Below are 14689 nucleotides of genomic sequence, written 5' to 3' on the forward strand. Positions count from 1 at the left end.
CCTGCAGAATGGTCAGGTCAATAACAAAAGAGAGAGAAAGATGGTTTAATGATATATCTCATTTCTAGTCTATAATGTATCCATCAAAAATGTCACATTACTTGCTCAGCAATAGTTCTCCCTAGTTGCACCCAGCATCCTAGCTGCATATCAGCAATAAAGGAATCATTCCTATTGGGAATGCCCATTATTTGTCAGGACTAATACTGAGCTGAGGGACCAGTGGATCTTATTGCTTCTTCTGCATCAGCACAATTGTTTCTCAAATTCCCATCTCTCCTATTGCTACAAACCCACAGACGGCAAAGGGGCAGCAACGGTGTCATTGAGGTTTTCAGGTTAGAAGTACTGGCTGACACAGATGCACCAGACACCAGATTTTGTCTTGCAGAACTCTAATTGCTAGTGACAACGCAAGGCAGGGAGCAGAGGAAAGTCAGTAAGCATCTCCTACCCAGCCTCAGTGTGCAATACTGACATATGCACATAGAGTGGGGGAAGAGATTTGTAATCGTAAACCCAGGATATGTGACTTGGGGTAAATGAGTTGCAACAAGGAAACCTCATTACTCAGCATTGAATTTAGGCTTGTACTTAAAAGGACAGAGAGCTCAGGTCCTGCGTAGGCTGGATCCTTAAGTCTCTTTGTAAAAGGAAAATTCACAAGGACTTGCTATCATACAAGGTTTCACTATTTCTTCCAATGCAAAAATAGGCTCTGCTGATTAATCTACTTCAGATCTGAAAGGGTTCAGTTCAGAAGCTGCTCAAGATAAGGTTTTCTCCTTCAAGTGTTGGAGGAATGAGTGGGCACATTTCTCATTTCATGCAAAATGCCTCATTTTTCTCTAATCTTTGTGACATTAGAGAGCATGCTGGGGGTTAAAAGGTATAAGCATGAGTTAGGGGAACATTTTCTTTTCCTCCTGTGCATTTGCAGGGCCCCAAGGTACTCTTCTAGCTCCTGCCATTCATAACTCCATGCTGGAGTCATTTTCACTGGATCAACAGAGCACATTTCCCAGTGGCTGGTCTCTGAGGAGCCATCTGAGTGCATCAAAGAATGAAAAAAGTTACAGGACAGTTTTCAGCTGAATTTTCACATTGCCATCCATGAGTCACCTATGTTCTTTTTAGGGCAACCATGCCCTGTACCCACCTTGAGATTTAAATGTCTTCTCTTCACTTCTGCTGCCTGATCTTGACCTTAAGAAAATTGAGGACAAAATAATATATGAGGATACAGAAGGAGAGGCAAACTTCCTTAGCAAGATCCATCTGATGAAGGAGAAAATGCAACCCATAAAACCAACAATACACAAAGGTGATTAATTGTCACTAAATTTTCAGCTGCTGGAGTCACACAGAACTGGTCAAGCTCCAGCTGAAACACAGGATTTCAATTTGGGCCTTAACTATCCAATTCTGCTGTCTCTGCTTTCGGAGTTGAGTGGCTCTCACTGTTCATGCATCCTTTCTGAATCAGCAAGAGATGTTAAGCCAGCCATAAGTCTGTATTGAGTGCAGCTACCTTTATAGTGCTGTAGAAGCCTAACATTGCTTGGCCATGCCTTAAACTGATGGCAGTATCTTGTTACACGTGGAAATACCACTGCTGTCTCCTGAGAATAATCTTACACCTCCCTGTTCTTTTTAGAAGAAGGGTTTTTCCAACTCAGCTGGTAGGTAAGTATACTCAGATTGCACTGTAAAAGCTATGCTGAAGCTTTTGAATTGGAACTATATTTCTATGACTCCTTATTTATTGTTATAACTAGGATAAAGCTGACAGCTAGATTTCCTCACGCATATCGAAGCAAACATCTTTCCATCAGTTACAGCCCCATAACTGTTCTCTAGTACTTTCCACCCTTTGATCTTAAAACCATATGCAAATATTAGGCATCTATAGAATTAGACATCTATAAACAGAGATTTATCTGGGCTTCCATTTTACAGTGAAGGCCCAGACACAGAGAAGTTATAATTGATGTTTACAGAAGCAGCATCTGAATTTACAGACAGCTCTACAATAGTCAATATTTGCCCTAACATAACTTTGCAGGTACAGGTATTGGCGAAGATCACACACAAAACCAGATGCTGTATTCAGATCCATGCAATACAGTTCCCAAAGGGTGCCACAAAGATTACAGAGTGAATCAGTATCAGAGTTCAGCAGAGGACTTGCTTTTAAGTTCCTCTTAAGTCCTGCCTCCTCCTGTGCCCCACTACCCAAGATCTTAGAGGTGGCTTTGAGTTGATCTTAGAGTTGGTGAGAGTTGGTTGAGTTGCTTAGAGCCAATCTTAGATGTTGGCTTTGACACAGTGCTGGTCACAAGAGATACAGAAAGTGGTGAAAGTACAGAAGTTTGCATAAATATATTGAAGAACTGACCGTGGAAAACAATCTCACAAGATGAGAAGTGTGAGATGAAAAACATATTGGAGAAGCGCACACTTTGGCTTACCTCATCTCTGGGGCCTCTTCGAAATCCGCATTCTGAGAGCCTGCAGCACTGTCAGGAGTCCCATCAGAAGATGTTGCTGACTCGGGGATCGGGGAAAGCAAAGCCATTCCCCGTGGCTTGTTCCCATTTTCACCACTGCAATACGAATGCAGCAGGGAAGCCTGGAAATAGTAGAACAGTGCTCAGCTGGAGCATCCAGCGTTCCCCGTTGATGCCAGAAGTAGTTTAGCCATGCTCTTAGCTAGGACATACCAGGAAAAAAAAAGTCAAACTGGTGGAGCAACTTGACCTAGGATGGGCGATGTAAAGGGAAGTGATGAGGGAGAGACAATGTCCCCATGCTGTTGCCAGCTCTCTCCTCTCACTCACCTCTCTAGCAGTGGCTGCTTTCCCACCTGGTATCCATCTGCTCGACGTAAGGATGTTCTGCATGCCATTGCTTCTATAAGCCTTTCTGATGGTAAGGGAATGGGCTTAGATCACTAGCCTCTCGTCCCTAAAGCACCTACCAGGCATTGTTGAACTCCAGCCAAGTCCCCACGTAGTCATTCTGCAGGCTGACAAAACCTGCTTTCCTCAAGCCCATCTTTTTTTTTCTGCTTTCTGCCTTTCCCCTACTAGCCCTTTGGCCCAGATTCTACTGTGCTCTCTGGATACTTGGTGCTCTCCAGCTCCCACACAGTTAATTTCAGGCTCACCATCATTTTCTGAAGTTCAGCAGAGCTCCCACCCTGCAGCTCTGTGTCTCTGCCTGCTGAAATTACTTCAGGCTCTCCCTGCCATGGCTAGGAAGGGGATGGAGGGAGTGGAGGCAGACATGCACCCTTCCTTAGTATCCCATCATTCTTGTCACAGATAAAGAGCCAAATCAAGACCTGTTCAAATTCCAGTGAAACCAACAGAGCGAATGTCAGGGATACAGTCGGCCCTGTATCTGCAAGGCTGAAATCAAATACATTAGCCTTTTATTGGTTATCCAGTTTACAAAAATTGTTTTTCATCTGCCTTCTCCTTACCACCACAGCAAACCCAAAACAACTGCAGCTTCTATCCATCCTGAAAAAGTGGATGGAGTCTGGACTCCATTACCCATGGCCAGAGTTGGCAGTTCCCTTCACCTATCCCTGGGCAGAACCATGGGAGATAATGAAGCTGCACGGAAGCCACTGAATGTGGAGAGTTACTGGCTGTGTGCTGTGAACAAGCCAGGGCTTGATGCGGCTGTGCTACACGGAAGGATTTCCCTGAGACACCAGAGACAAAAGGAAAGTAAACAGAAGCTGCTCTGCCCTCGAGCCAGGCTGCAGGAGGGGCGTTGCCGCTGCGCATGAACAGTCTGTGAACAGTGCCCTGCAGCCAATCACCATAGTGGGGGGGGATGAGTGACTGTGAGTGTAACCAATTGTAGCCTGCACTTGCCGCATGGCCTTTTGGTATAGCGTATATAAGGCTTGGAAAAACGTGGTCTCGGGGACATTGATATTCAGTGTTGTTTAAGAGTATACCATGTATACAGAAACGTGGATTTTACTAACTGTAGAAGAACATGCTTGACCACGTGAGACACATTTAGTTGCTCTGATTCATTGCTGGTGTGTTCTCAGTCAGAAAACACAGCAGGAGCCACTAGAGAGCACAGAAACTATTCTCCTATTGATACAGACTGAGGACATCAAGTCTGCAGCATGCATGTTGCAGAAACAGCCTGAAGCACAATGTCCAGCTGAGCACTTTCTTGGCTCAGCTGTTTCCCTGGGCTCACACTGCAGAAAAAGAAGATCTCAGAGCTCTGCCTACTGGAAATAAACTGAAGACCCACTACACATGATTTGGCTTGGTTTCCTTACTTTACATCCTTCACTCTCTGACATCAGCTCCGTGTTATCCTCATCACTGGCATCATAGTCTGTGTCATTTTCCTCATGCTCCTGCTCTCCATCGCTTAACATGCAGGTCTCTGAGGAAATAGGTCTGTTCTGGTTGGGAGACATAGTCTTGGAGGTTTCCAGGAGCTTCGGGGAAGGTGATCCGGAAACTACTGGCTTCAGGGTAACCCCCTCAGGGTCATCACAGTCAGTCAGGCCTGCAAAGCAGAGACACAAAGCATAATAGAAGCAGCACTGCAAACATAAAGCACCTGAAGCTAGATATTTCATTGGACAGATTTATTGGAAACTTCTAAATAGCTGCACAGGGAAACATGCTCATGCTGGCAGCCACTTGAAGCAGGCCAGTGGACAACACTTAGGCACTCCCACAGAGCCACCAGAGGAGCATCCTGGTCCTCTGAGCTCCTGTCGAATAACAGAGAGCCCATGGACCTGTGCATATCCAGAATTATTCACCTGCACATTCACTCTCCTGCTCCTCTCCCTGCCTCACAGTTGTACACCCCTACAGCAACAGGGAAGGTTATTGCAGGGGGCACAACTGTTCCCTGGGAATGTGCACTAGCTTTCTAGGCTGGGAAAAGACCCTTCTTCCCACAGGAGAGCAGGCAGGTTCCCGCCTTACCACTGTATGAGGCTGACAGACCGTCAGACATCCTCCTCATCTTCAGCTTGTCTTTGATCTGGATGGTACCCGGGTCAGCGCTGCTTGCCTCCCTCTCTTGGGGGTCCTGGGTCGAGGCTTGGTGAGAAAGGTGGGGGTGGTCACCTCCTTGCCCAATGCTGAAGTCATGCACATCAGCCTCACTGGCCCAGTCATCCGGGAGAGGATGCCTGATTTATGGCAGTTGGGCCACAATCCCTGTCCTGGCTGGCAGTGGTAGTGATTTGGCTACTGTTGATGAAGGAGAAAGCGTAATGAACTAATGATAGCGAGATGTGATGCCATATGCACCACTGAAGGAGGACAGGATCATCTGCAGCTCTCTGTCAGCCACCTACTCTGATGCAGAGCCAGCACATGAGGACTGACCTCCACGGACCCTTTCTCCCTGATTTTTTATTTTTTTTCATTTGGCTGAGGCGACCATTGCACATTCAACCCCCTTCCATCCTCACCTCCTTCTTCAGTAGTCCAACTGCTGCCACAAAACCGCAAGTTTGAATCAATGCTTCTGCCTCGCAGAGCCTTGTATCTGGGTTTGAATTTGGGAACGCTCCCGTAGTAGACAGCAATTGAGGTGTGGTATTTAGCTTTAAAATAAGAACAGTACAAAAGACTCAAATTCACAACATTTGATATGGAGACAAAAAAAACCCACCAGACACTTTTTTTCACAGAAGATTAACACACTAGTCCTGGCCTCTGGAATGGTCACTGTGATGTGTGCTCTCAACCTACACCCAGCCACACCAGCAGCAATATGGTACAGGCTCCAAAGGAGACAAAGGCCTGAGCTTTAGCCAGGCCAAGAACTTATTTTAGGAAACCCACAAGAAAATAGAATGGCAGAGTGAACAATGATAAGTTGTGGGTGCAAGGAGTCTCATGCAGACCTTTCCCACTGTATGCAATTTGACTTCAAGCCAACCACTTTATTCCATAAATATGACAGCCTGGGTGAGCCTACAGTGAGCTGTCTCTGCTAGACAAGCGTGGCTGTAGGGCAATGATCTTTTACTATTCACTGATCACTGGATAAGCACAAATTTAAGTTTTATACTAATCATTTAGCTCAAGTAAATGCATTTGAAATAGAATTAATCACTAGATTATAAGGTTGTGTAATTTTTAAGATACTGTCTGTCTCACTTTACTTAGTAAGCTAAATTTGCTGAAATCTTAAACTGTATGTTGTAAAGTTCTGCTCATATTCACTGAACTTGTATCTACTTAATGAAAACAAAAGCAGATACAGACAATCATGGACACGTAAGACAAGGCCGGTTTTGTACTTTGCTGAGCGAAACAGGATTCATTTCAACCAAATAATGCCTTCAAGGCCAGCACAAAGTGGCTATGGACTATAAACATGTCTGCAATTAAACAAAACAAAGGCCTGTCTGAAGACGATGAAAGAATCCAATGAGAAGCAAGAAGACCTCAGATTCAAATAATGCTATTGGACTGAATAATTGCATGAGGGGACATAAGCAGGTTGAGATGCAGAATGGTGAAACTTTTAAATCCTAGGCAAGCAATATAAAGAATTGCATGTGCCCATATAATCCTTTCGCCATAAACACCTATAATCCCTGGCCTGTTTTCCTTTACCCTTTGTGTCTCTTAGACATAAACTGTTGACCTAGTCTGGGGCTAAGTTTGGATCTAGCCACACCTAGACTCCTCTGCAAGAAGGAGTTTAGAAAGCAAGGGGATCCTTTCTGAACCTCATGACTCAACGGGAGGGCCTCCCTCTACCCTTTCACATTTCCTGCCCCCATATGAATCACTCTAAACAACTCTCACCCAATTCTCCTTGATATCTCCTTCACGCAGTAGGTAGCAGAGTACCTTTTGTCGCTCTCTTAAGCTGCACTCTAAGTGAGGTAAACACTGCACCGTGGCAAACTGTGGCAGTCACCCACGACAGTAACCTCAAATGATTCCGTTGGTTGGTGCACTTGCATTCCAGCATTGTGACAGCTCAACATTCTACATATTTGCATATGATTTGCTAGTTGTCCATCCATGACTGCAGGATTTCTTTCCTCTCCTTTCAAAGTGTAGACAACCCACAATGGTCTCTAGAGTTTGGCAATGTCTAATAAGTAGATACTTTCTGAAGTTATAATAGTTTGAAAGTCCTTCGTTCCTGTAATTCCCACTCCATTTTGGATTGAGTTTTGATTTGGTTTAGTTTTAGATTTCTCTTCACAACAAAGAAAATACTAGGACACAAACAATTAATCACTAGGTATCATAACTAAAAGAAGGTTTGCACTCTGCATTAGATGTCCCCATTGGCGTATTTGATTATTGTATCTGCAGGACACAAACTGTCCATCCAAATCTTCTCCTTTGTTCTGCTTCACCATTACAGGGCTTTACTCCCTGCTTTCTTTACTGCAGAGACACCCAAAAGCAACAAAAACATAGCCTGCCCCCCAAAATTTCTGATATTGGCTGTTCCTGAAAATTCAAGATTATACACAGCATGTTTCCCTGCCTCATGTCCTGTTCAATGTCTTCCCCATTCCCCAGCCTCTAAGGCTGGCCTCTCACTTGTACAGCATGAAGAATAGCTGCTGCAGTTGCCAGCATCTCCAGGGTCTCATGATCAGCACTTTGAATGCAGCTTTTGTAACACGCTCTTCCTCCCTGAGCTGAGCAGCATTCCTGGGCACTGGCACTGCCGCTGCAGACAAACATCCTCCAGGCAAAAGCTGCAGAAACAGGATTGCAACAAGCCCAACTGAAGGAGTCTCCAGTCTGCTGCAGCCCTTTACCTGCTGTGAAATCATCTTGTGTGGCCATGGTGGGGGGGAGCAATGGATTCTTTGCAGATGAAACTCTACTTGATGTGCTGCTGGTCGGTGGGCCTGATACAGCTGCTGATGGGTTCCCCTGCAGCATCAGGAACCTGGATGGAAAAATAACACTGCTAGTGCAAGTGACAGCCACCGATTCCTGGCATTGCCTTGCCTACAGGGTTCCTGCGTACAAAACAACATTAAGATATATTCAAGCTACATTTTCCACGTTCTGTCAAAATCATAGCCATAAAGTACAAACGCTGGACAAAGACTACTGTAACGTAACTCTACCCCAGCAGCTGCTCTCCCCATGGCTGTATGGGCACGGCAGCAGAGGCAAGTCTCTCACCAGGCCCAGTGCTGTTGGGCCCAGCACAGTGTCTCAGGGTTGTTCCCACTGACCTCAGTGCTGCTGCCACTGCAGCAGGAGCATCGTTTCACACATTTGGTACAAAGAGCTGTAATGTCATGCTGGACTTACCCCAAGAACAACTGGAAAAATGGGGGATAGAATAGTTTGCTCTTTTTTAATACAAATGTACTTGGATTTTAGGGGGTTTACAAGGCTGATGATAGTGGAGACTGGTGTGTAACTCATATCTGTAGCACTTTCCACCAGTCTGCAAGACTCCTTTTCTGCAGAAAGGGGTAGGTAAGATTTTCTGACACATCCATGAGTAATTCTGAGCCACAACTCAAACCACAAGCCAAATACTTCCAAATCTGCCACTCCTTGGGAAAGGAAGAAGAAAAGCAGCTGAAACAACTGCTGTTGTAGCTGAATTGCCTACATTTATAGCATTGCTGAGGTATCTATCATGCTTGCAGCACCTCAGCAAGCCTGAGGCTACAGCACAACCCATAGTCAGGGCTGCTAGCTATCCAGAAACTACCTGCCATTCTCACATCAGCAAGCACACATCCCAAGGGGCTCGAGGAGTTGTAGGCAGTGTTATAGTGCACAGGGTATATGAGAGTAAAGGAAGTTTATGCTTAGCCCTTCAGGTTAGTGCTACAGCAAAATGTGACATTTTTCAGCCTCAGTCTCTGCAGTCCGTTTCCTTAACAGTTTGGTTGCTTTCACTTCGAAACTCTAGAGATTTCTTTTCACCTTCTGATAGGTACTTCAGTCACCATACAGGGCTTTTGCTTCCTTAAATGGATTAACCCGTTTCTTATGGCCTAAATGAGAGGTAAGAGGGGATTTTGCTGAGTGTACCTTAGGATAAGAGGTCAGGATGATAAACCAGCAGTAAAATTCCTACAAACGTCAGTGAGTATAGAAGGATGCCAATGTGAGCTGCTTTTGAAAATCCACTCATAGGTGCCTCTAAAGGTCTGCAAACAGAACAACTATCACATGCTAGCTAAGTGCAGCCAGAAGGATCAATCACAGAACAGTTCAGTTAAATTATTACAGAAGGAAAAATGCCTCTGCACTAGATGGAAGAAGCAAAGGCAGGTTCCTATTAATGTATTCTGTAAGCTTCAAACAAATAACGAAGAATGCCTGTACAGAGACTTTAGGTACCCTCCTATCAGTCAAACTTATAGTCAGATAAAATGCTATCCTCAAGCAAATTTCAACAGAAATTGTTCATATTGCAGCAAGGCCTTGTACTCCTCCACCTCCTACTCAAGAGATTTAACTCTGCTCAAAAGCTGTCAAAGTGTTCATCTGGAATAAAGCAAGTGATTTCAGAAAGGCTGGAGTCAACTGACACAGTCAGGCCAGTTCTGGCTTTCACCCTTATTTTGTTAGTGTTGATAAATTCACAGAGACAGCTTAAGGTCAAGGAATGAAGGTGCTTAGAGGGTTTTTAGAGGCTAATTCCCATTATTTTAAATGGAAGGCAGGGACGAAATACCTTTAAAAATAGAGATGTAGGTCTATTTGGACTGCGTACTTTAAAACAAGCAATGGAGTTATAATTGTGAGTTGGACTAGGGCATAAAGCAGGGATTAAGGTATATTTTCTTTCATCTCACTGCATAGGATAAATACCTAAGAAACATGCCAGTGGCAATTTTGGCTGATTAAGATCACCTCATAAAAGAAGCTGAGGATGCCACATTTCTGAAGGTATTTCAAATGCCCAAGATAAAGTTGTAAGTACCAGGATGAGTGTATTCTGTAGCTAGGGGAGAAGGCTGCCTCTGCCACTCATTTACCCTGCACCACAAAGCCAGGCTCTCCATGCCTCAGGTCTGTTCCTCTGCCAGGCTGTCCTACCTAAATGCTAACACACTGTAAGTGCAACTAAGAAAGGCATTACTTACAACACCTCTGTGGCCTCCACAGGGTTAATTGCCTAAATTCAGGGCATAGTTCCTAATTCAGACCAGGTACATGATATGGAAAACCCAAAATGTACAGCTATGCAGGGCAACCCCTTTCTCCCTTGCACTGAAACCACTGTAACCGGAATTATCATTAGGCAGAGCAATTTGTCTGCAGCCTGGGGGAAGTGTTGGGTGTGCAGGACTCATCTTCTGCCACTACTGATAGGAGATCGGAAAACAAGCTGGTGCCATTCTCTGTACAGAGGAGAACGGTGGCAGAGGTTCCCTACAAAGCGAAAAAGTGTTTGAAAATGGCTTTCTGGAGAGGAAAAAATGGAATACAACTGCATTTGAACAGCTCCAGGCCCTGTGATGTTACAGTCAACAGTAAATGTGCTCCCTGTCATCCTTCTGCTGGGTTAATCGAAAGGAAATGCATCCTCTGGGATTTTCAGCTTCTTTGGATCATTAGTAACCAGTAAATTCAAACAGAGATTATTTAATGCTACCATTACTTTCTTTCCCACCTAACAAGCTGTTTCTCTGGTAGCTTCCTAGAGCAGTAAACATACAGTAGCATTACGTGAGACATGCTGATACCAACAACCCTGCAGAGTCCATCAGGATTGGAGCCACTGTGGCAGTTGAATCAAATATCTCACCAGCCAGAGAGTTGTTGTTAGGATAAAATTGACTTGGAGTGATGACAGTTGTTTGGGGTTTCAGTGGATTTCAGCTTACAGGGCCCTAATGCATCTTTAACATGAAGTTTTTACATGGAGTAAACAGCCATCGCCCGGTGGCACTGGGCAGCTTCCCCAGACCTGTGGGAGAATTGCGAGTCAGATCCCTGGGCTACTAATTGTATCTCTCACCCTTTTTCTATGTTCTTCGTGTCAAAGCTGCTTAGGTTAGAGGCACAGCTCTCAGGAAGTGCTCCTGTATCTTTCCTCTGCATGATGGTGCAAGTAGGATTACACATTCAAAATCTCCTTTCACTTACCGTTGAACTTACTGTTTTGAGGAATTTCTGAACCAGCAAACTGCTTTCTCAAATATTTACTAACAATTGTTACTAATTTTGCTTAATTTGTTAACAATATTAACCAATTGGCACACACCAAAGATGTAATGTTAAAAGCATCACCCACATGATGCTTTTTTTATAAGTTCTGCCCTCAGCTTTCATTCAGAAGATCTTAAAAGTTTAATGCCCCTATTGAAAATTCCTTTAATGGCTGCCTCTCAGCAGAGCGGGCCTGCTCAACCATGAAACAAGAGTTACCACAAGCAGCAGCTTACCCAGGGCAGCAAATCAAGAGTTAGGAATAAGCTGATCTGAATGCCAAACCTCATTAGCTCCTTCAAAAAGCACTTGAGCAATCCCTCATGCCAGCTCTAATGAGCTGTTGTGCTGGACACCACGGTTATTTGAGTACTGTACACAAGTTTGCTCCCACTGAGCACTGCGACGGTCTCTGTTGGAGATGTGGCCTAGGGCGGTCATTCCCCAAAGGTGGGTGATCGATTGCTCTGTGGGCTCCTGTGACTGCATGACACAATGAGACGAGAAAGAGCCAAGTACACTGACACACCTTTGCTTTGAGTGTAACCCAACCTCGACCAAAAGCGTCGAAACATTTCCCCTCCTCACCTAGACATTTTGAAGAAAACCTTCAAAAAGTGAGATCCGGAGCCCATGCAGGGTTTTGCAGAGCATCTCATGCAGAGAGGTCCTCACTGCAGGGGCTAGTGCTAGAAAAAGCATGCAACAATCAGCTGCTGCGTCTCTTCTGAGAGCGGGTCTTCATGGCACATAGGATTTCTGCCGTGGATGAAGGCCCTAGATGCCCAACACTCAAGGATTGGGTACAGAAGCAGTCACAATCAGCACCTTGAACTAGATGCATCCTCATATTAAGTCCAACCAGTGGCCCATGTCTTGAAATGTTAGATCAGCTGTTTCTCAGGTCACGTCTGTTTCTTCTAAAAGCATTTTCCTTAGAAATATTTGGCTCGTCTTCATCAGTGCCTTCCTCTCAGTAGCCTCGGGGAAAGGGATCTCCTGCCTCGTACTCCTGTGTGAAGCCATCTCTCAGGGCTACTAAAATACATTCCCTGGACAGTAGTTTTCTCCTGGTAGGGCCCTGAATAGTGTTCCACACATCTTTCATACAAGCACAGAACAATGCCAAGCATGCTAACTACAGCAGGTTTCCACAAACAGCTGCATAAATCCAAGATAACTGCAAGTGAGCATTCTAAGGGCCCTGCTGGTTTGACTGAAAATGGGTAAATTTTCTTCATGCATTTAGAAACCGTTCTTTTTTTATAACTAGCATGTTCATTATTTGGACTTAGTTTGAGAGCAAGAGATAACACCCCAGGACAGAGTTAATGTTTTTAATTGCTCTGGGCTGAGAGCCAAGGACACTCTGAGCTCTGCCCACAGGTGTGAGGCAGTGAGGAAGGGGGCAGAGATGGGGCAGAGCTTGACTGACATCCACACCGATCAATAAGAGTATTCCATCGCACTAGCATCTTGCCACATATTTAAGAAAAGTCAGGATCTTCCGGGTTGCGGGCTCTTCTGCTCTTTCTCTCTGGTGCTTTCTCTTGCACACGTTGGGCTTTTTCGTACTCTCTTTTTTTTTTTTTTTTCGGAGCCGGGGGAGTTTTTGGTGCAGGATGTTTAGTTCAGCTTTTTGCCATTTTGCAGAGACCTCTGAGCTTTTCTGCCTTTGTTCCTCTTTCTTCTCTCTCTGTGAACAGGTGCTGTTTCCTAGGAGTGGCTGCTTGGTGTCTTCCTGAGGAATTGCCTTGAGTATCTTTTATTTCTATTATATGTATATATATATATATACACACATTTACTAGTAGTGTGTTACTATTTTGTTATTTTATTAAACTGTGTTTATCTCAACCCAAGTTTCTCTCTTCCCTTTTGATTCTCTCCTCTGTTGGGGGGGAGAGGGAGGGGGTGAGTGAGTGGCTATCACGGTTGAACCATGACAGGGCTCTGTCCTGTTCCTGTGTAATCATCAGGCAGGGAAATTCTCAATGATCTGAAGCAATTTCGTTCAGTTGCAGCATGGGATCTGAGGTCTGTATTGAAATTTTTCATTATGAGTAACAAGCATTGGGAGCATGAGGTGCAGGGCTGACATACTAAAACAAGACCATATCCTGTAACAAGACCAGCTTAATTGTCCGTTTTATTGCTTTTACATCTATTCCACTGAAATCCCAGTACTGTTCTTAGTGCCGTATGAACCTTGAAATACAACAGTTCCCACTGTTCAGAATTCATACCCTGGTCTTTACAGTATTCAAGCACCTCTGTCTTGTTCAGGTCCTAAGTCCACCATTCAGGTATCACTGAAATAGTTAAAATCTCCATTCTTCTGACCTACAAGGCATCACCTAACTCCACAGGCATTTAAATCCCTGGAGTGCCCAAGTGTCCACGGGTTGATGCCTGCTAAACACAGGGGCTTTCTTGCATCTGATCTGCTGCTCAGAGCCCCACACCACGGTGACCAGGGGACCCAAAGCAGGACCTTCAGTCAAGGTGGACAAATGTTTATTTTCCAATACCTGCCAGCTGGCAGCATCTACCTTGCATGAGCCCGAGGCCACTAAGAGGCCAAGGAGTAATAGCCTGTCTCTGCAACAAACCGCAGAACTTACAGGGAAGAGGATAAAAAGGAGCTGCCAGAGCTGGACATGCAACGCTGTAGAGTTGGCTGACGAAACTTGCAATGGTTGGGTTTACTAACCTGGGAGAAAGCACCATGTTTCCCAACTGCCATCACTTCCAATGTCCGAAAGTGAGCGAAGCCAAGGAACGGCATGACAAGTGGAAGAATGCAGAGGCAGGGCTTGCTCTGCTGACGATTCATTCACTGGCCTGCAGAGAAAAAGAAGGCTCAGAAACATAAATCTTAGGGCCAGAAAACTGTTAGGAGCTTATAAATGTGACCTCTGCAGGACACAGATTTTTAAAAAGTCAGCTTTAGTTTCTTACATATCCTCCAACAGAAAATAGCAAATGATGCCTGGAAGCTTTGCAAAGCTCTCAAAGGCCCTGGGATGATGGATATTACACTAATATGAGCAGTTACTGTTGTCATTACAGCAGTGGTCTCTGCAGCAGAGCCCCAGCTAGCTAATTGTTAGGTGTATTACCAAGAAGAAATAGAATGAAAAAAAAAAGTGAAGCAAAGGCATTGTCTCTGGAGAAAGAAAGAGAGAAGCAGAGGGAGAAAGTAACCAGCAAACACTTTGATAATGAGCAGGGTCCCTATATCTCAATCCTTCAGAGAGTTTGGTTTGTCGTCCCTCTGCTGCTGTGGCAGGCTGACATCTCTGCACCCCAGAAGCAATTTGAGATGTGTCATACTCTGGATCTTCCCTCTTCATCCTCCTCCTACATCTTTCCCAGATCAAATTTTCAGAGATTTATACTTTAAGTAATAAAGAGCTTTGAAAACAGAAGCTAACCTGGAGGCAAGTTTGTTGATCAGAGTGATATTGCTTTGGGACTAGGCATTTACGTATCAGAGAGCC

General features: G+C 44.7%; 1 protein-coding gene across 1 annotated transcript in view; it reads right to left on the minus strand.

Moving 5' to 3' along the window:
* The window catches only part of LOC136099661 (TOG array regulator of axonemal microtubules protein 2-like), a 36060-nt gene extending 22033 nt beyond the window's left edge, over positions 1–14027 (minus strand). Inside the window, exons 1-6 of the mRNA XM_071805923.1 lie at positions 13900–14027; positions 7811–7944; positions 5480–5614; positions 4319–4554; positions 2472–2632; positions 1160–1206 (exon numbers count right to left, since the gene is read on the minus strand). Of these exons, the coding sequence (XP_071662024.1) occupies positions 1160–1206; positions 2472–2632; positions 4319–4554; positions 5480–5614; positions 7811–7944; positions 13900–13916 (730 nt within the window). The 5' untranslated portion in view covers positions 13917–14027. The remainder of the gene's footprint in view (positions 1–1159; positions 1207–2471; positions 2633–4318; positions 4555–5479; positions 5615–7810; positions 7945–13899) is intronic.
* Between the last annotated feature and the right edge of the window lie 662 nt (positions 14028–14689).

The sequence above is a fragment of the Patagioenas fasciata genome, chromosome 3, assembly GCF_037038585.1.
Source record: "Patagioenas fasciata isolate bPatFas1 chromosome 3, bPatFas1.hap1, whole genome shotgun sequence".
NCBI lineage: Eukaryota > Metazoa > Chordata > Aves > Columbiformes > Columbidae > Patagioenas > Patagioenas fasciata.